The sequence below is a fragment of the Anabrus simplex genome, chromosome 9, assembly GCF_040414725.1.
Source record: "Anabrus simplex isolate iqAnaSimp1 chromosome 9, ASM4041472v1, whole genome shotgun sequence".
Lineage (NCBI taxonomy): Eukaryota > Metazoa > Arthropoda > Insecta > Orthoptera > Tettigoniidae > Anabrus > Anabrus simplex.
In genome coordinates this window covers 121,086,495-121,109,548 of record NC_090273.1, presented here as the reverse complement: position 1 = coordinate 121,109,548, position 23,054 = coordinate 121,086,495, and the positions used below count along the sequence as shown (strand labels likewise).

General features: G+C 40.8%; 1 protein-coding gene across 3 annotated transcripts in view; it reads right to left on the bottom strand.

Annotated features, from left to right (window-relative positions):
- Positions 1-23,054, bottom strand: part of LOC136880952 (formin-2) — a 351,200-nt gene that overhangs the window by 171,722 nt on the left and 156,424 nt on the right. For all 3 annotated transcript variants that reach the window (XM_067153494.2, XM_068229198.1, XM_068229197.1), the window contains exon 3: positions 21,971-22,186. In XM_067153494.2, coding sequence (XP_067009595.2) covers positions 21,971-22,186 — 216 coding nt within the window. The remainder of the gene's footprint in view (positions 1-21,970; positions 22,187-23,054) is intronic.

The window sequence follows — 23,054 nt, the reverse complement described above, 5'->3', positions numbered from 1 at the left end:
TTCATTTCATTTAATACACATAAGAATGCCTTAGGCCTGCTGCCATTTCTTGATGGATACAGTACTTTTGTATCCATCTCTTGGCACAGGCCAGAGTAAAGTGTAGCTTCCACCGAAGTCCCAGTCTCATCCATGGCTGTGACAATATGGAAGCTGCTGGGGTATGGGTGGTGCTGAGTAATGACAATCAGAGCACGACTAGTGCATGAGTGTTATGAAAGGTGTTGCTCATAGGGTCAGTCGTGATGCAATAGCACTTTCTGACCCAGTGAGGAAAGCAATGGCAAACTACCTCACTCCTCGTCTTGCCTAGTACGCCTCATTTTGGTGCTGCCATTGGTTTTTGCGGTTTCCTTATAACCGCATAATCTTTGGTGGTGCAATTTGAGGATCCAACCAGCCTCTGGGCTGATGACCTAACAGACAGAAGAATGCCTTACCACCTGCAGTAATGGAGACAATCAAGTCTGTATTTAAAAGATTAGTTGCAAATGAACTGCTGTCAAGATGTGTGGGGTCAAACACTCAAAATGCAAATGAGTCTTTGAACTCAAAAATACGGAAACATTTGCCCTAAAACTGGCTTTTGTGGGAAGAAAATAGTGAAAATCGCTACAAATAATGCTACTATCACATTCAATGATGACATGAGTAGGCTGCTTGTTATGAAAGCGTTATGGGTAGAACCTGGAACATTTTGTGAACTTGCTCCACGTGATGAAGATGAAACAAAAGTAGCGACGGCAGAGAAAAGGAAACGTCAAGCGACAAAAGAGGCAAGAAGAGGCTCATATTGGAAAAACTGCACAGACATCTGAAGTAGAAGGCACAACGGCACATACTACGCTGCAGGGACACTTAAACTCCAGTAGCAAAATTAATGGTATGTAAGATTTATGCACAAATGTTTATCGCTCATTTTCTCTGAGTTGTTTTTTTGACATCCGTTTTAATGATAACTCAAAAACTGACATACACTAATGACATTTTTTGTGAGTATATTTACAAAATGATGTAAATTCGTGCCTCTCTTAGATAGTTTCTTTTAAAAAATAATAATGTAGCAAAAATAGTGTAAAATTTTGACATTTTCTTTTCAATACAAAAGTAAAAATATTATATGTTAAGATATGTTGCTGAAAGTACTTGCATTTCTAGAGGGATATATTTTCAATAAAGTAAAATTAACAGAATCTAAAGATGTTAAAATTACAGGAGTTATCACTAAAACGCTTCAGCCTTGTATGATGAACAACCACCATTTTGGATTTTGAAAAATACGAACATTAATTTTTAACATGATGGTAATGCTGTTTTTTGCATATAAAATAATGCCAGTGTTTTATGTGCACAAAATGTCATTGCTGTAACTGTTATGGTTTTGAAGAAAAAATCATAATTGTTAAAATTTTACCATGGTAACCTGTACCTGACCCCTTAAACAAACCAAAATGTCCTTTTTTAGTGAATCTGCTTATTTTTGGGCAATCTGTTTCAGTATTTTGCTTTTACAAGTATACGCGACGGCTTCATCGATATTGTATCGATATATAGAAACGTGATTATGGATATATAGTACATACGATTATTCTATGGATGCCTTGTATTGTGATGATAGACGCAATTTACCGTTCTTATTGCATGCTTCTCTCTCAGCAATACCCTCTCAGAACATTCCTATATAAATGCGTGACAGCTGACAACGTGACAAATGACAGAATATCGTCTGAATTTGAAGGAACTATATTTTAAAAGAACTGTGCTGAAAGTAACATTGCTTGTTGTGATGTTGAAAAATATATTCTGTATTTGGCTTTCAAATTAATGATGTGAAATCTTTTGATCAGTTATGCAATTTCAAACAATTCCTGAATTAGAGAAGTAATGACCCTGAATATAACAAATTACCATGTAGTCAGAAATTGACAAAGCTGATCGTAGTTCAGAGTTATTAAAACTAACAGAATATTTTTTTCTATACCAGGGCACAATACAAATGCAGAAAGAGCACTTTCATTGATCTCAGCAGAATGGACTGATAATAGGAACCATTTCAAAGTAGAATATGTGAAATCCTCTTCATGGTTACAAAAAATCCAAAGGAATTTACATGTATTTACGTTGGACACACCAAAACTCCTGCAGGCAACTGAATCTTCAGAAAAGTGCCAGCAAGGTGTGTAAATTAGTACCAATGTTTACATTTTGTAAAATGAAATGGCGTATGGCTTTTAGTGCCGGGAGTGTTCGAGGGCATGTTCGGCTCGGCAGGTGCAGGTCTTTTGATTTGACTCCCGTAGGCGACCTGCGCGTCGTAATGAGGATGAAATAATGGTGACGACACATAAGTTACACCCAGCCTCCGTGCCAGCGAAATTAACCAATGATGTTTAAAATTCCAGACCTGCCGGGAATCGAACCTGGGACCCCTGTGACCAAAAGCCAGCACATTAACCATTTACCCATGGAGCCGGACTATATTTTGTAAGAATTTACTGTATAATACGGAAATGAATACATTTTGTTTATGTATGTGAAAATTAGAATATAACATGTCTAAATTCAGACTCTCAATGGAGGAACTTTGTGCCCTGTTTCTTATCGGTATTGTCTTCCTTTATAAATAGTTTTGACCTCTTTTTATCTATTTGCATCTGATCACGCTAGCTACTGCACTACCATCTGAGCCATTCAGCCAGGTGAAAACTCAGTTGGGATCGAACCTGCTATAATGAGAACATAAGGCTAACGACTAACAGTTAACATTCCCCAATGTGAACCAGATGTGATGCAGACACAGCGCAGTGCTTTGGTATTTGATGTCGTTTCTCAGCTTATAATCTATCGGTTTAGGGTGTAATGTGTGAGGACGTGCGTGGGTTGGATGACATGAACTTGGCAAGGTCGTCTGATAAACGTTATCACTCTAGTGTTATTACCAACATCCCGTTGTTCTGCGGAGATAAGGAATTACAATATACTTTAGAGAATAAACAACTGGTTTCAGCAATCTCATCTCATAAGAGTGTGATGGTTCTAGGAGAAAGCAGAAGACTGTTCACCTTTCTCTTGTTTTTTTTATATAAGTGTTAAGGATAAGTCGCCGGGCTGAGTGGCTCAGATGATTGAGGTACTACCCCAACTTGGCAGGTTCGATGCTGGTTCAGTCCGGTGCTATTTGAAGGTGCTCATTTAGATCAGCCTCGTGTCGGTAGATTTATCGGCTCATTAAAGAACTCCTGCGGAACTAAATTCCGGCGCCTCGGCGTCTCCGGTGACCGTAAAAGTAGTTAGCGGAATGTAAAGCAACGTGTTGTTATAAACGGTATGACCACGGACTGGAAGACGAAGCAAACAGGTGTCCCACAGGGATCCGTGTTAGAACCTATTCTGTTTATTCTATATATCAATTATCTCTCTTCTCAGTTCAGTAACTGTAGGTATAATGTATATGCAGATGATCTACAAATATATTATCATTATAAAGCTGTTGTTATTGAGTTTGGAATTCATCAATTGAATTCTATTTTAAATCTGATTAGCTCCTATTCTAAAAACAACTGTTTATTGGTTAGGGCAGCAATGGCAGCTAAATATCTTAAGCTAGAAGTACTTGCCTTCACTTTTTCTTTGTGGTGTAACTATACCATTTCAGAAGTCTTTAAAAAATATTGCGTTTTATCATAAGTGACACGCTAGACTGGAGTGATCACATAACAAGCATCTGTAGGAAAATTCACTCGTCACTTCACCCACTCAAAATTCGCCAAGCACTTCTTCCACTAAGCAAGAAAATTAAACTCATCCAGACCCTCATACCACCCATACTTAATTATTGTGATATTGTAATAATAGATGCCACCATGGAAGAAACATTGAAATTACAGAAGGCAATGAATTCATGCGTTAGGTTTGTATTTTCGATTACATTTTCAACTCATATCTCCTCCTATTATAAAATACTCTCTTGGTTAAAAATCGATAAATTACGATAACTTCACATTGCAACCCTAGTATTTCGTATTTATTCTCAAAGTTTAATTTAATCTCCTCCTCTCATGAACACACAATCGACTACTACACTCTCAATTCATGTGCATCGCTCATCATCATATAACCGCTCCTTTCAAGTGTCTGGTGCAAGGCAATGGAATTACCTTCCAGTCAGTGTTAGGAATAGCATTTCTTTAGCTTCTTTCAAGCGGTCATGCCGAGATTACTTATTGAATGTATAACCAGCTTGTGTGAATGCCAGTATGAATGGAAGAATGAATGAGGTTAGGTTTTTTAATTATATTATTTCATTATTCTATTTTCTGAAGTTTATTTTCGATATTATGTGGTTAAGTGTACGAGAGGGCCGTGAGCCTTAACTTTGCAATAAACAAACAAATAAATAAATAAATAACAATTATAATATATTGAGGTCGGCACGTCATGTGGACTTGGCTCAGATTTATGGCCAGATGCCTTTCGTGGCGCCAATCCTATGTGGAGGAATGTATTCAGCATTGCATGTTGCTGTGTAGGCTGGTAGGTGGTATGCTACATGTAGATGAAGAGAACACAAACACTCCGTCTCCGAGTCAGAGAAATTAACCATCCGCAGTTAAAATCTCCGTTCCAACTGGAAATCGCACCCGCAGCCCTTTGAACCGAAGGCCAGTACGCTGGCACTTCGACCAAGGAGCCTAATAATAATAATAATAATAATAATAATAATAATAATAATAATAATAATAATATCGTCGCCATAAGACCTATTTGTGTCGGTGCGACGTAAAGCAAATAACAAAATAATAATAATAATAATAATAATAATAATAATAATAATAATAATAATAATAATAATAATAATAAAAATAATTGTACCGGTTGGTACACCTCTACGCCGCACTTTTGAATTTTCCGCCTGAAAGTACTCCCCTACAGCAGAAACTCTGAACTTTAAAAACTGAATTATCTCAACTGTTTCTCAGAAGATGTCACTGTGTTAATTTCGAACTGCTTTTGTTTACTAATTATCAAGAAGTGTGAACATTCTCTGATAGATGTCTCTACAAAACTATGACCATGCACCCTGGTGCGAAGTGGTAGAACTTTATTTGAAGAAATTTTGTATTCATAAGTTTGTTCTTTACTAAATTTCGTTGTTTCATTTCTGGGTTTTCTTTCCGCCAGTTTTGAAGTTAGCCAATCAATAATTTCTGTCATTAAATTTCAGCCTATCGTGTCTTTCTTCTTCAATTTTGATGTGTAAATTTTAGTCAGCTAATAAACGCCTGTGGGTGTGTCTTAATTATTCATGAAAGGTCTCGAATCTTCCACGAGGGTATAAAACTGCTGATTTTCACGGCTCTTCACCACTTCAACACATCTACCTTAGTGTATGGAAGTATAGCAGGGGGCGGGTAGCGCCTCTTCCTTCGGGCAGCAGCTCTTCAACAAAGGTAATAGCCGTTTAACATCTTTATTTCTTACTAGCTCAGCAGTTTAACCATCGGGGAAGGTCGGAAACCTTTTCAATGTAACTTACCTGTCTAAAAATGTAACTTAGTGCCGGCTTATGTAAAATTTTCTTATTACTTTAACTGTAAATCGGGGATATTGAGTGCTTTCCCTCTCGAGCTCCCCTTCATTTTTGATTTGAGATGACTACGTTTTCATAACCGATTTTCTTCTCTTCTTAATGTGTTAAAATTTTTCTTATACGAATCACCTCCCTAATTTGGGAATAGCCCCTGTGTCATCGGCCTAGTGCCCCTTAGGTTTTATAAGGTTTCATGTAGGAGTGCAAGCAACGCCTCCATTCATCTTGGTATTTTAGGCCATTTAATTAATCTGTTCTTTTCCACTGAGGCCCAGTAGGTTGGGTACGAGATACCCCCGTTTCATTTGATGTAAGCGGTGCCTTGATGGCAATTTAGTGTAATAGTCTGGTAATGCCTTTAATAGGCTTGAAAAATTGAGAGCGGCTCAGCTCTTTCTTGTGTTTGAAAAGTGCCTCTGGGAGGCTTGCGGTTAAAAGGTGGGAGCAGGTGCTCCATACAGTAAGGGAATTTCTGCCCTTGGGTAATATGTGGTTGTGAGCTGAGAGCTCAGGAATTGTAAAAGGTGGGGCTCGAAGCCCAGATCGTTAAAATATCTCAATTCAATTAAGGGTCCATGCCGTACAACCACTGTATGGCACATACCGATTGGACTGCCTTAATTATACCAAGAGTCCAGAGTTCGTGTTACGATGGCTGGACCATCACGAATCGTTATTATGGTACATGTAGTCTCATATGGAAGCCGAATTTAAGATTTCCAGACTTTCTTTTCTTCATTCTTAATTTGTAACATTGGTTTCTAGTAAGGATACCCATGAGGCAGTTAAATCAAAGCTTCTCAAACCAGTATACCTTTCCTCTGCGTTGTAATTATTGTTGCATTGATTGGACAAGATGAGTTCAAATTATAATGATGATTTCTGAATTTTCCTCATTCAATTTTGAATAAATCACAAATTTTCTAGAGTTGGTCTTTCATTCAAGTAGATAGATTAGATATACTGAAACCCGCCTTTTACCTCAGCAAGTGACGAGGAACCCGTAACGACCCAAGAGACAGATCTCATGCTAATTGCTGATAGGTAAGGAAGGTAGGTATCCTTTATGGACCTCCCAAGGGTTCAGTAAGGAGTGAGGGCATATGACTCTGTTGATGGAGATGGAGATTCGTCCGTCAGACAGAGACGTTAAGCCTTGGCGCTATTCGATAGAAGTACGCTATGGAGCGGCAGCGGGTTTCACCCTCTCCCTTTCTACTATCAACTCTAACTCCTCTGATGAGGTTCACATCAGGAATAAACTTCATCTCATTTCATACCCGACAAGAGTAAGAAACATCTCTGTAATGTTTGCTTATCGAATTTGAAGAGAAGTGTATCATATTCTATATTATCTATTTTTAAAATATTGATTAATTGAAGTAACCGTGTGTTACAGTTACAACCCTTTTATTAGTCACGCGGAAGTGGAGCAGTAGTTGTTCATAGCCTTCGTGAGGTTTAATATATAACGACATTAAGTTCCATAAAGAAATTTCTCTGCATTTGAATGAAGTCCAAACAAATGTACACGAGACACGGAAAAATATCATCTACAGTCTCACGAAATGTATCTGAACTTAACTTCGTGCTCAAGCCGTGTCGTAGAAAAGAAGAAAGATGTGAAACATAAATCAGATGTCTCATTTTAGTATCTAGTTCATTCTGACATTTCTGGAACAACATCGTCGTAAAAATATATCAGCATAAAAGTGCCCGCTTTTTACTATATGTATACGGAGACTTATTACAGATGTTGGTACCTATAAATATAGAGTACATAATATTACATTATGCAACAAGGTTATAATGGCAATAAGTAAGACACGAGTGTGTTTATAAAACGAGCGATGTGAGTTTTATAGTTTCCATAAGAGCGTTTTAATTACCATTATAGGCGAGTTGCATACGACTGTTTATACACGACGATAATTATAACTCTAGTTTTTTTAAAAAAATACATAAATGTCTGTCGAGATGTCGCTTGACAGTTGAGTTTACTGAACAGAGCGCAGAGCGACTGCGCTGGGTCATTGATTTTCCGTGAGTGGATCAGAGACCTTGACAATGTCGTATGTTTTCAAAGCTTTGAAGGACGTGAAACGACTAGAGGCAGTGGAAATGTGGCTATGGAGGAAGATGACAAGAACTAACTGGATTGAGAAGAAAACTAATGAAGCAGTGCTTAGAGAAATAAACACCCAGACATTTAATAACGATAAAAAGGAGAAAAGCGTCAGTTTTTGGTCACATTCTCCGGCATAATGACTTCATAAAGAACTTGTTCGAAGGCAAGGTAATGGGAAAGAAAGGCAGAGGGAAACCATGGAAGAAGATCATTGAAGAGGTAGTTGAGATGATGGGATGCCAAGCTTATGGAGAGATGAAAAGGATCGCAGAGAGAAGAGATCAATGGTTGCAGCGACAAGGCAAAGCCTTTAGATAATGATGATGATGAAACAGAACCATTGATAGAAGGTTATCATAACCTAGCTTTATTTCCAAATACAAATTGTTTATTGTACAGTTGGAGAAGTCAATTTTCGGGAATGCGCCGATATATTTGATTTTGGAAACAATTGCGAAGCTAGTGCGTTGATTGCAGGTGCGATGCCTATCCTTATCCAATTGGTCAAACAGTTGTATCATAATGAAAATCTGAACTCTGATTGGTGGGGAACCTGTACCATAATGAAAATCTGAACTCTGATTGGTGGAGAACCTGTATCATAATGAAACTTGAACTATAATGAGCCTCATTCAGTTTTCTGGCATATAATATTTATATTTCAGCATCGTCGAGCATAAACGTAGTTTAAACAAGTGAATATACGAGGACTGTAAATACAGTAGTGACAATGTTGATAGAACGCAATATTTAATGAAATAACAAGTACAATTGCATTACATTCCTTCAATGCAGTCAACCGCAAAGTCTGTTGCGAAATTTCGAAAAGCCGTTGGGGACCGCTGGCAAAGCGTTCTCTGTTGATGACAGCGACGGAGCGCCCTACTGCGCCGAGTACAGATGCCACGTCAGGAATCGGTGGCCTCGGAGGGGTTCCTTCAACTTCGGAAATATGTCGAAGTCACAAAGACTCATGTCTGGTGAATACGGAGGGTATTCCAAGACCTCCCAATGTCACCGTCCCAATAAGAGGTTCACATTGTTTGCGACAACGTGAGTTGTCATTTAACACGATAGAGCGACCGTCTCGCAATAAACCTGGATGTCGCTCCAGAAATCGCAATACTAGTCATTGTTGACGGTTTGTCTCATCAGGCACAGCATGCGTAAGAATAACACTCTCGTAGTCGTATGCTACAATCAGCATAAGCTTCACCGTTGCCTACGCTATAATAGAAGGCCTGGACAAGCCGACACATTTCTGGGCGAACAAAGTAGTTCAGGCGATTGCCGCTTGGATCGCGTTTGTGTTCTATTGTTCGCATGTTCTGTCTATATCCTTATATTGAAGATCCATACAATAAGCGAAATAATACATTTTATTATCATTATGCCCGGTGTGAATCAGATATAAATATATAAAACAACTTAGAACACACTACACTACATATATTTCTTTCATTTAGCACTTGATTATCGCACAAGAATAAAGAATAGGGAAATAGGCCTAAACAGAAGTACTCACAAGATTTTTCGCTATTTCTATAATTTCAACACTTTTCTGCTCGGAGACTTGCTCTTGAATTTGTTTAATAAATCACAGTCTTTAGTCTCTTTCTTTGCATTAGTATCAAGAACAGCCCTGAAAAATTTTATAAGTATAACGTATGTGATGTGTGCTTGATCACAGTCGCGGCACTGAAACGTCTCTTTAAACTTTGGAGCGGTGAGGAATTTCAGCTTTCGAACAAGGTTACATTTTCCGAGATATCCTAACGCCCGCGTTGAAAATATTAATACATTTTTAAGAAGAAGACGAATTTGCGCCGGCACTTTGTCGGGGAGCAGAATTCCCCTCACTGTACTTACACTGTAATCTGATTCGACAAAGTGCAAGCTACATATTCTGGAATTATCATTAGGAGCCCAAAGAGATCCTTTTCTGCTGCCCTGTCGAGAAATAGCAAGCCTCTATTTGTCCCCTAAACTCGGACCTTTAGGAAAAAGATGAAAATTTATATCTGTGTATATTTCTTCGCTGTATCAGATGTGCAGTTAGGCACGCAACAATAAACCACCTTAACCCACAGAATGGAAAGAGAAACTTGACGGCAATTGGACCCAGGGACTCTGAAATTTGGATCGTGGGTTGGCGACCACGCGGCCCTTAGCTGAGGCTTGGCATTTCTTCCACTTACTTGTGCCAGGCTCATCACTTTCATCTATCCTATCCGACCTTCCTTGGTCAACTCTGGTTCTTTGCCGACCCCGACACTATTAAGTTCCCGAGGGCTAGGGAGTCTTTCATTTTCACGCCCTTTGTGGCCATTGTTTTCCTCTGGCTGATATTTTCATTTTTCGAAGTGTCTGGTCCCTTCCAGTTTCTCTCTCTGATTAGTGTTTGGTTGCCTAGTTGTACTTCCTCTTAAAACAATAATCACCACCACCTTCACGGTAATTTGGAAACACATAACTAAACAAATATTAAGTGCATCTCAGCAACCATCCATATATGGCAAATCGTGAGACCAAATAAATTAAAAAACGATAAAACTCTTCATATTTCATGTTAGATAAGGCCTTTCCTTATAAAACGAAGTTTAATATGTTATTTCTTCTCATAAAACATGTTGCAGTAACACAGGTAATCATAGAATTCGCGCCAAACAACAGAACGTAAACGCGAACCTAGCGGTGGAAAAGAGAAAAACTATTACCCCGCTTTTAATGCAAGAAATTGGCTCTCTGTCCAGGCCTTCTAGTATCTAGTAGGCTTTGGCTTCACCCTACTGGGTGGACGTGGCGAACCTGGGTGACGTCAATCATTCTATTGACGTTTTAATTCAGGCTCGTGGGCTCATGCTCACGTCTCATCAATGGCGACAATACGCAGCAGTAACGCGTCTCCTTCGTTACAGTATCTGTTCAGGTGTATGCCAGCCAGTGCATACCGGTGCCATTTCTGTACGTCGGCGAGTTGATGTGGAACCCAACGGGGGGCAATTTTTCCTCATGTTAAGATATTTCGTCAGTATGTGCCACACCGTTTAATCACTGAGACCAGCCTCTACGGATAATTCCCGGACAGTCCATCGATGGTCTACGGAAACAAGACCACTAGCGATGTCAATCTGATCTTGAAGAATGGACGGCCGATCTGTGCGGTGCAAATCCGCAGTCTCATTCCGACCGTCACGAAACGCCTTGACCCACCGCGCAACCATCCTGTACGGTAATACTGTACTTTCTCCAAACGCTTCACGTAATCTTCGATAATATTTTGATCCATTTTTGCCAAGCTCGTTTTTAATTTACGAACGCTGATCACCGTTTGAAAACATGCTTTAGAGCTGTGAAATCGACACTCTTCACTTCAACTCCACACAGCAACAACACTCCCAACTGGATGCCCGTCAAATGCACATTACATATCGACAACAGCGCCAGCTGACCGGTCCCATATCCTATTTGCACATGTCCAATCTCCTGCGAGTGTCTGGACTACGTTGCCACTACTTTATTAACAGCCCTCGTATTTCACTTGACATGTTCAGACATTGTTCAATAAGTAAGCCAACACGACTTCACGAAATGAGGTTTTTAAATTCTTCTTCTTCTTCTTCTTCTTCAGGGCTGAGTGGCTCAGACGGTTGAGGCGCTGGCCTTCTGTCCCCAACTTGGCAGGTTCGATCCTGGCTCAATCCGGTGGTATTTGAAGGTGCTCAGATACGCCAGCCTCGTGTCGGTAGATTTAATGGCACGTAAAAGAACTCCTACGAAACCAAATTCCGGCACCGCGGCGTCTCCGGAAACCGTAAAAGTAGTTAATGGGACGTAAAGCAAATGACATTATTATTATTATCATTATCATTATCATCATCATCATCATCATCTTCATCATCATCATCTTCATCATCATCATCTTCTTCTTCTTCCCGGTCCTTGGTGTGGATTTGACCCAGTTTTACTGCTGGATGCCTTTTCTGACGCCAACACTGTGAAGGGATGTTTTCACCACTGTTAAATTCTGTGGTGGTTGGAAGCGTGGTGTAGATAAAGAGACGTGTATTAAGACGAACACACAAACCCAGTCCATGAATCAGAAAAAATAGCCGTAGACTACGCAATTAAAATCCCCGATCGGGTCTGGAATCGCACCCAGGACCCTCTAAACCGAAGGCCAGTACGCTTACCATTCAGCCAAGAAACGAGACCATGTGTACTGTTTGGCACTTCATTAAAATTTCCCTCCAAATAAGAGCTTTTCCTCATTCTTAATAGACTATATCTCATACTCGTTCAATATCAGCTGTAATATGGTGGAGCTGAGGGAAAAATGGTCGAACATAGAGATCTGGTTCTCTGAGTCTACCCAGAGAACTTTTAGAAAATGACCCACTTTATTGTGAACAGACGTCTTACTGCTGCACGATAACACTAGGCCGCATACACCCAACGCACACTTGAATTTAATGTTATTGATTTTAAGGCCCCTTTACACGTTCAGACATTTACCCAGAGTTGCGTGTAAATGAATGGCCAACGGGGATCTTTGTCTGTGCTGTGGTCTGTGTTCGGCCTGTACGAACTCTGGTGGGGTTTGTATTAACACAGACTACGCACAGACAAGTCTGAGCGTGTAAGGACTACGTAGACCACGCTGCAGACAGATAACTCAGTCCTTTGTCCGGAAGGTGTAGTGTAGCGCCGTGCTGCAGTGTTTGCTTTCAGTTAAAAGAAGCTATGAGTGAGTCTTCGCAAGATTCGCGTAATTATACAAGGTACATTTAGTGATAAAGCAGATACTACAGAAAATTTAAGATCCGCATACCTCCTTCCAGTCGCCAGAAACCTCAAATCTTTCAAAAGCACTTACTGATTTTCTCATTACACTATCTTGTCTCCTTATGTACGATGTGATATAGGGGGCCTAAGGCAACCGCAGTAAGAATGCATCTTCGTCCATTCTGAAGTAGTTAAACCAGTCATCTTTTTTAAATTTCAACTCCTTCAAAAGATTAACATGCGACAGCGAAACACGCTGTAGAACCAGTCCTTTGTCCAGATCCTACGTTGTGATTTCTCCCTCTTTTTAACTTCCGCAATAATGAAATGTCGTATGGCTTTTAGTGCCGGGATATCCCAGGACGGGTTCGGCTCGCCGGGTGCAGGTCTTTCTATTTGACACCCGTAGGCGACCTGCGCGTCGTGATGAGGATGAAATTATGATGAAGACAACACATACACCCAACCCCGTGCCATTGGAATTAACCAATTAAGGTTAAAATCACCGACCCGGCCAGGAATCGAACCCAGGACCCTCTGAACCGAAGGCCAGTACGCTGACCGTTCAGCCAACGAGTTTCCGAAATAATAACAGTAGACAGAAGAAACACTTTCTGCTCTAATTTACTTAATTTCGCCATGATCAGGAAATACACTCTGTGTTCTTGGATTACGAATTCGGGACTGCGGAAGCTGTATGGTCGGAATATGTAAAACGCAGTGTGAACAGTGCAGATGGTCGTTGCGGATGTGGTCTGTGCAGACAATTCTGAGCCACTTTACGTTCCGCTAACTACTTTTACGGTTTACGGAGACGCCGAGGTTCCGGATTTTTTCCCGGAGGAGTTCTTTAACAGGCACGAAGCTGACGTATTTGAGCACCTTCAAATATCACCGGACTGAGCCAGGATCAAACCTGCCAAGTTGGGCTCAGAAAGCCAGCGCTCTACTCAGCTCGGCTACGCACACGTGAGTTGGTATGGCACTACACTGGCGAAATACTGAACCACTAGCTGAAGTACCCATGATTCGCTACGGAATTCTACATTGTATATAGAATTCTAGGTGAAGTAGTGTACACTTTATGAGTAAGTTACCCCAGAAACACGACGGGAAGGTCACCATACGTCGCTTCTCGTGTAAAGACCGGGTTAGGGAATTTTCATTATAATGGCAGGCCCCCTTGTCTACTGCCAGTTTCATTCGAATTGGGGAGTTGCCAATATGATGACAGCTTCCTTTGCTTACTACCAGTCACAATAGAGTTGGGTAGTTTTCTTTATAATGGCAGACATTCATCACCACCTACCTTTCTATATCTTCTAGCAAATTGGCCAGCCCCGTGGTGTAGGGGTAGCGTGCCTGCCTCTTACCCGGAGAGACGGATTCGATTCCCGGCCAGGTCAGGGATTTTTACCTGGATCTGTGGGCTGGTTCGAGGGCCACTCAGCCTACACGATTACAATGAGGAGTTATCTGATAGCGAGTTGGCGGTCGCGGTCTAGAAAGCCAAGGATAACGGCCGAGGGGATTCGTCGTGCTGACGACAAAACAACTCGTAATCTGCAGGCCTTCGGGCTGAGAAGCGGTGGCTTAGTAGGCCATGGCCTTTCGAGGCTGTTGCGCCATGGAGTTTGGTTTGTTTTCATAGCAAATCGAATTTTAAGTAAACTCGCTGACTCCATTATTTAATAGGACTAACCGTTTAGGCAGGTTATTCAGTTTTAAGGGTCCCAATCGTATGTTTTTCTCTGACTTGCTTCACATTTTCTTTCGGTACATAACCCACTTAAAAGATAGCGTGATAGTAAGTAGCCACGGGTTAAATAAAGATATCGACTATAAGTTTGCTAAATTTGAGTTGCATTAGTCGAGTAGTTTTTACGTGAAAAAAAAAAAAAAAAAAACCACAGACAGGCAAACGTACAAAGTTTCAGATGTATTATTGCTGCCATTCTTTTTCCTTCAATCACTGTTCTTACGGGAATCTTTTGATATTCCGCGATGATACATAGTCTATATTACTCGGATTGATATTATCTTTCAAATGGCGAAAGAAAGTTCAAGGTCGTTCCAGAAGTTTCTCAAATTATCCGTTACGTAAAAACTGGCAGTGCCTCTTTGCATATTAGAACAAATTTTGTCCCGACTGATAGTTTTATGAAAATATAGTATCCCAGCATCATCCAATTTCATACCGGGGCCGGCCACTTTCTTCCTAGTCCTAACCCTTTCTTGTACCATTGTTGCCGACTATAATATGTCAAAACGACGTTAAACACATAGCAAAAATAGCCTCTATCGTAGGAGATACGCAATAGTATTATGGGCTGATAAAAGGATAATATCAGTTATAAAAATAATATTACTATTATTAATAAATAGTTTGTACCTGACGTGTTAATTTTTCCACACACACAAATATATATATATTGCAGAATTTCGGAGGACATATAGCTGAATATTTCGTCAATGTTTCTCAGCATGCGATTGGCTAATATTGCCCATGTTCCAGCCATTTCATTTCTAATTAATTTCCCAGAGCGCATCTTGGGACCTTCATCTACGACTAACATACATAAAATCGTTCAATGAACGTCCAATTTGAACGTAACAAGTTTAAAATTGCAGGAAGTCATACATTCAACAGCTGCACAATGCACGTAACACTCTGGCCGCGCAGAGCTTACAGACTTGTATATTATCAGTCGCACCGATCCAATTATTGAAGAACTACAACAGGAATTGTTATCAAATAGATAGAAATTTGACAGAGGATTCCATTGAAATGTACAGTGTGTATCCGTTGTGATGTTACAAATTTTCAGGGATGAGTAAGGACGGCAAATGAATCAATTTGAGATAAGGAAACATTCGAGTACGTGCGGTTAGGGGCGCGGAGCTGTGAACTTGCATCCGGGAGATAACTTAGTGGATTCAAACCCCATTGCCCTGAAGATGGTTTTCCGTGGCTTCCCATTTTCACATCAGGCAAATGCTAGGGTTGTGTCTTAATTACGGCCACAGCCGGTTCCTTCCCACTCCTAGCCCTTTCCTGTCCCATCGTCGCCATAAGACTTATCTGTGTCGGTGCGACGTAGAGCCAATAGTGTTGTATGTAAACGTGCGAGTCAAAAATTATTAATAATCCAAGTTGTTTACCATCCGTCCGTTCTCAACAGAGGCAGGGTTGTCCGAAATTCGTCCCACAGTAGTTTTTTAACATGCCGGAAGCCAAAGACATGGAATTGTCCCCTTTAAAGACCCTCAAAAGCAGGGAGCACATTGCATCAGTCCCGCTCAGTTCAGTTCAGTTCAGTTTACCGCGTATCCGTTCGCATCAGTTCGTCTGCCGCACATTCCTTCCGTCTCTTTCGGAAGCTGTCAGTTAACCCGGCTTGGAACAGCGCCTGTAGTAATGTCGAGCTCTTTGTCCGAAGACAGAGAAATTATAGACTACGAAGAGGAAGAAGAAGAAGAAAGAAAGAAAGAAGAAGATTTTGTATACATGAAATACATTTAAAAAGGGAACACTGTGGTGAATATTACCTTCACTTCCGGACTTGCTACTTGATGAGCACAACTTCTTTAAATATTTCAAGAATATTACTCTCTCAAGTTTTTAAGTTGCTAAGCGTTTTACCTCAAAAAAAAAAATCAAATTTCAGAAAACCAATTTCACCTTTTGAGCGACTAGCAGTAACAATGAAGTAACTATTGATTTCCTTTCATATTTTATTTAACAATAATACAGTACATGGTCAAAGTAATTAGAATTGTATATTTATTTTATGAAATATTTCCTCTCATGCAGAGGCTGCCTTGCGACAAAGTATACTTTTACATTTATATTTAGAAGAGAAATAGATATAATGTTGAAGGTAACCTAATTGTAACAGTGATTTCTTAGAATTATCAGTGAACCCTTTAAGGCTATGATGGCAATCTCCGTAACGTTGTAACTGGCAGAGACATCTGTTTCCAGAAATTAGCGGCAAAAGCGGGAATCGTTCCCCTTGCTCCAATCTTCAGTCTGTCATATTCCGTCAGTAGAGTACCTTGTTATTTTAGATTTAAATTCAATTTGTAGCAGAGGACTAAAATATCTCACTGTTTATTCCACGGTTTCATAAAACTTTTTGCCGGCAATCCGCGGTCTTTCTATCCACTTTTGCATATTTGTCAGTTAAAAAAATGTCCAACTCCTTGGCCACAGAGGTAAGTCTCTTTCTTTGCATAGAAACCGTGGACAGAGTTGCTGCCTCATTATGACTTCTTAGCGATTGACTTTATCTTGTCCTTGCCATATCATGATTTCAGGATGTCATTTTACAACATCAGTCAGCAGTTCTTCATTGACCATACTCATTGAACTCAAATAAAACACTTCGCCAGAGGCTCGCAAGGTGGGGTCTACCTCCCGTCTTCCGTCAACTTTGCTTGTGAGGGCAAGCTCGACTGAACGGATGGTAGGGGAGAAATGCTGAAGCGTGCGGAACTGAACCAAATATCCAAGGTCAACTGTACTGAACGGAACGGAAGCAGTGTGCTCCCTGCTTTAAAAAGCCACCGACCTCAGTCGGGTTTGAACCCATTAACTTGGGATTAGTAGATCAACGCCGTATCCACTACACCACTGCGGCCGGCAGTCAAAAGTTGGCTTCCGGCACGTTAAAGGACTACTGTGTAATGAAATTCCGACACCCGAGGTCTGTAAAGAACGGATGGACATTGAACAACTTGAATTATTAATAACTTTCGACTCGAACGTTTCCGGACTATGGTTCCTTATCTCAAATTGGGATCCATTTACAGTCCTCCATCTTCCCTGAAAGTTTTATCATCACAGATACACCCTATATACTCAACGATCTTGATAAATACGTTATCACATCTCTCATTGTAGCCTATACTACGTTTCAAAGTCCGACTCCATGGCTAAATGGTTAGCGTGCTGGCCTTTGGGCACAGGAGACCCGGGTTCGATTCCTGGCGGGGTCGGGATTTTTAACCATAATTGGTTAATTTCGCTGACAGGGGGGCTGGGTGTATGTGTCGTCTTCATTATCATTTCAACCTCATCACGACGTGCAGGTTGCCTACGAGCGTCAAATCAAAAGACCTGCATCTGGCGAGTCGAACTTGTCCTCGGGCACTCCCGGCACTATAAAAGCCATACACCATTTCATTTTTTAATTTTTTTTTACGTTTCAAAATCATTGTCGTGAAGAATTTAAACGCCCATGCACTGAATGCTATAGTAAAATGTTTATTTGATGCTTCCAAAATGTTTGAGTTTGTGAAAAATAAGATAATTGCATCGAACAGAAAATTATCCAGAAAGTTCTTGAGTTCGTAAGAATGGAAAGTTGTATTTTTCTGAACGCTGTCTCTGTCTTCATCTGTTCAGTCGAGTGCGGCTCTTAGCCTTCCTATGGATCATGTGTGTGTATGCAGATCTATTCAGGTCAGTTTCGTTCATTTCAGCGATTGTCATGCGAGTATCTTCTTTGAAGCCTTCTAACCAACATGATCTTGACCTTCCTATCCCTATTTTACCACCCGCCATTTCGAGAATGACATCCTCTTCCAGGGAGATTTTTTGCTAAACCTGGTCCAATATTTTCTTACTACTAATTCTAGCTATCCACGATATTCTCGGTATACGTCACCAACACTAACGCTCAACAACATCGATCCTTCTGCTGTAAGTTTTCGAGCTCATCATCCTATCAATTCTCTCATTTAGGTTTTCCATTCCGACCTCCTTTCTCACATCTTTGTTTCTCAATCGGTCTTTCCTTGTCTTTCCTTTCAAACTTCCTAGGTGTATTTCATTTCGCTGGCTTGAATTCTACTCCCCTTCCTACTTGTCATTGCCTAGGTCTCAGCCGCGCAAGTCATTTACAATGTGCTCTCAGCGTCATTGATTGCGATTATACGATATGATAGCGTTTGATAGTTGTCCATGTAAATAACTACTGGCGAAGCAGGATGCCATTTTTATATTCTTGTACATTATGACTGTACTAGGGAACACATTTTGTGATTCCAGCCGGAATTAAAAAATAATAATACTGGTAGATTCCCAGAAAGTTCCGAGTATCTATATATTTAAATTTCTTTTATGAAAACTAAAGTCAGTCATTCCGGCCATTCTATCCGGTCGATTTCCTTCATTCATGCACAGATTTGTCATCAGGTACTATCACTTAACTTCCACCTTCCTCAAATTATTTGATTTTTCAATTTTTTGTCTCTTTGAAGCAATCATATCTTTGGTTCTAATTGAGGTACGGTGTTAGTTTAGGCCTAAGAACACTCAGTGAATCAATCTCTTTCATTTCAGCTCTTAACTATTCAAATTGGTTGATTCTGGGGAAAGTTATGAGTGCACATTCAATTTGACGTCTCATTTCTTCAACATTTTTTTCTCATTGAAGCGATCATATATTTCGTTCTAATTGAGGTACGCAGTTCGTTTCGGTCTAAAAACACTCAGTGCATCAAGCGCTTTTCTTTTGAGGTAATAACTACTTAAATTGGTAGATTGTGAGAAAAGTTATGAGTACATTTGTCTCCATGAGGAAGATCTGGACTTTTAACAGTTCGACGCGTAGTGTTGTTCCAAGGAACGTTTAATTCAATTTCTTTGTGTGATGTATTTTCAAGTGTTTTGTTGACATAATATTACATTCTGTTACCACAGCAGATCATGTGCTTTATTTCATTAACTCGAAACTTTGCAAATACATCCGTGAGGATAGTAACGAACAACACCATACTTTGTATATTGCGGGCGGAGCCAGCGGGGAACTGCTAGTTATTTTTTAAAAGGAAACGGAACATTAGCATTTAAGAAAATAATCATCTCTCACCGGTGATAATGGTGGGTCGGTCAATGCAACAAGTTTTTCAGACATTCATCGCAGAGGCAAGAGTTTGGTCCTGGAAGATTGAGGATATTAGGTAGAGAGTCCGGCTCCATGGCTAAATGGTTAGCGTGCTGGCCTTTGTTCCAGAGGGTCCCGGGTTTGATTCCAGGCCGGGTCGTAGATTTTAAACTCCGAGGCTTAGTGCGTGTGCCGTTTTCAGCATTAGAATGCATCTTTTACAAGTTGTTTTACGTCGCACCGACACAGATAGGAGAGGAAAGCGCTATGAGTGGGAAGGGAGCAGCCATGGCCTTAAGGTACATTCCCAGCATTTGCTTGGTGTGAAAATGGGGAAACCACGGAAAACCATTTTCAGGGCTGCCGACAGTGGGGGGTCGAACCGACTATCTCCCGAATACTGGATACTGACCGCACTTAAGCGACTGCAGCTATCGAGCTCGGTCAATAGATTATTTTTTTTTGCTAGGGGCTTTACGTCGCACCGACAAAAATAGGTCTTATGGAGACGATGGGATAGGAAAGGCCTAGGAGTTGGAAGGAAGCGACCGTGGCCTTAATTAAGGTACAGCCCCAGCATTTGCCTGGTGTGAAAATGGGAAACCACGGAAAAACATTTTCAGGGCTGCCGATAGTGGGATTCGAACCTACTATCTCCCGGATGCAAGCTCACAGCCGCGCGCCTCTACACGCACGGCCAACTCGCCCGGTGTCAATAGAATTCATGAAAAGTAGAGCCCCATCCTCACAGAAGCGCAGGTCGCCTATACGGCGTCAACTCGAAAGATCTGCACCAGGCCCTTTCGGAGGTCACACGCCATTGTTATTTAAAATCAGGTAAAGAAATCTGAGGGCTCCGAAAGATGATTAAATAAAAGACTGACATCGTTCAAAGTAAATACAGTCAGGTTTGGAAAATAACGGTAACTGACTAAGGGTGATTGGACAAAAGATGGCCTCAAACCAGTTTTCTTGGTAAACAAAATCAAACTCCGAAAGGATTAATGCTCTTAAAATATCCAACTCTTCAGCTGTGCGAACCCACTCTGGAAGATGCCCAACACAACCAAGCTACGTCATTGAGACTATAGCGAGAATGGAACTCTAGAATGTACTAGGCCTACTACTAAAACATTTTCATTCCCCCCTTGAAGGGGGAGGCGGGCCTCTCAGACGGTGACGCCGTCTCTCAGGCCGGGAGATTTGTTACGGTGAAGGAGATGCACGGAGAAAGTGAGAGGGTTGGCGGTCGTGGCCTATACTAGGAACCGTCCCGGCATTCGCCTTAGTGCAGGAGAACGGAAAACAACGGAAAACCATCACTAGAATGTAAGCTTGCATTCTGTCACTAAAGAAAAGCTGCAAAGGATCACTCACTTTAAAAAAAAACTAACCAACTACTTGGCTGCTCGTTGGTCTGTCTATCGTTAAGTTTATGCGATGCTTCAAAGTTCTTCCCTGACCTGGAATGCAGTTATGCGCACGCAAGTTCGGCATCGCATAAAACTACTACTACTAAAATTGTTTTAATTCCTCCCCTGAATGGGAGACGCGCCTCTTAGACGGTGACGCCGTCTAAGAGGTCAGGAGATTTGTTACGATGAAGGAGATGCTGGGATAAGATGAGGGGGTTGGCGGTCGTGGCTTATACTAGGAACTGTCCTGGCATTCGCCTTAGTGCAGGAGCATGGAAAACCATTCTCAGGACAGCCGACAGTGCGAACCAACCCCTCTCCGTCTGCCGAATACAGAGACATAGAGCCACGGCCACCGCTCCTCTGCTCGGTTGGCCGGTCGGAGTGCAGAGCTGTCGGACCACGGACCAGCCGTGGCCACTTGCAGGCCGAAGCTAACACAGCAACCACCGACCCCGCATGGAAAAGCGGTAATTCAGTTCCTACCATTCTTCTTTAATGAAGAAGGAGAATATGCAGCTTTATTTTACTTGAAAGATGTGAAAATGACAAATATAAACGATGCAGAAGCTAGTGTATCTTGTGATTGTGTGATAGAAGAATGATTAAAGACCGAATTTTCAGAGACATTGACTTTCAGAAAAACTTAAAATAAATGTCAACGAAAAGCCCATTCTGTAATTATTTGATAGTAAATTGCCAGGATAAACTATATGTTTTGCACTAGTAAATAAGTCCTAAACTGAGCAAGTTCTTTTGCTTGCTTTGTCTTCGTTTTAGCAATGAGAAGTGTAGTTCCTCCTGCTCTAATGGAGGATTCGGCAATGCAGCTTCTCACGCCAGTTAGGCATATGAAAAGACAAACAATATACTTTGTTCTTTCACTCTGTCATTTTGGTAATACGTGAATAGACTTCCATCTAAATGTTTAGAAGTCTTTACTAACTTCAGAATACAATGAAAGGGAGCAGTATAACTAAAATATAGATCAGGACTTGCCGTTGTCAGTCGCATAGGCTAAAGGCATCGTGGCCGAACAACCGTGCGTTTTTAGAGAGATATTAAACAAGCCTCCGGATTTGTCACAGAAAAGCGAACTAAGTACTGTCCATCCTATATCTAACTATTTTTACTTTTCAGAAGAAATTGCAGTACTCACCTTCAAACTTTTCGTAGATTTGGAAGTCCAGTTTCTCCGGCAGGAAACGTGGTTTGTTCACTTTTTGTTCCAGAGTGTTGCGATCTAGCGTCAAGCTGGCCACTTTACGGAGAACGTTGCTGTCCAGAGGAACATCACTAACAGACGAGTGTCTGCGGAGGTCACGAGCTTCCTGCTGAGACTGCACAAGGTGATTCTGTTGATCCTGAGGTGCCTCTGTAACACACACAAACGTAAAACAATAATCAGACATGTTTAATTATTTCTGTATTTATTTTGACTTTCCGCAACTGGAGATTGCCTCTGAGAACAAAGTGTACAAGAAAAAAAGATAGATTTTGAAAGTATCTGTGAGTTGATTACATAATGGGTGGTAAGCAGATGTGTTACATTAAAAACTTTGGTAGATGTGGTTCTTTAGGATTTGGATAGAATGTTTCAGGGCAGTCACTGTAACCTCTCTTATTAATGCCTGATAGAGGTTAAAAAGTTTGTAGAACTTGACGAAAATGGGAGAAATGGTCCCCCTAGCGCCAGCCATTAATGCAATGACATCGATATCATCGAACTGGTACTCTTGTTGACAGAATGAGCTGGTTGGTCCATATCTTTTATTTTCCTCATGCACCTGGTTGGTTGTATTTAGGATGTTTCAAATCTGATGATCGGATCTATTATAAACCCCTTTCGGTTTCCTTTGAATATACATTACAATATACAAAATATTAGGTTCATTAGGCAAAACAAAGCGGGTTTATTTTCCTTCCAAAAGTCATCAGTTAAATGCTGAATTAGTTTTGGTTTATCAAGCAACGATTTTATAACAATCTTCTCCTTCTACCACTTTCCCCCCACGCTGGTGGGATCACGGCAGCGAACAGTGTCGCAGATGTGGATTTGACCCTGTTTTATGACCGGGTGCCATTCCCGACGCCGACCCTACAAGGCTATAAGGACGGATGTATTCACTATTGCGGTTGGTAGTAGCTGTAAGGTATGTTGTGTGTGTATGTAGAGGAAATACTGTATAATAATAATAATAATAATAATAATAATAATAATAATAATAATAATAATAATAATA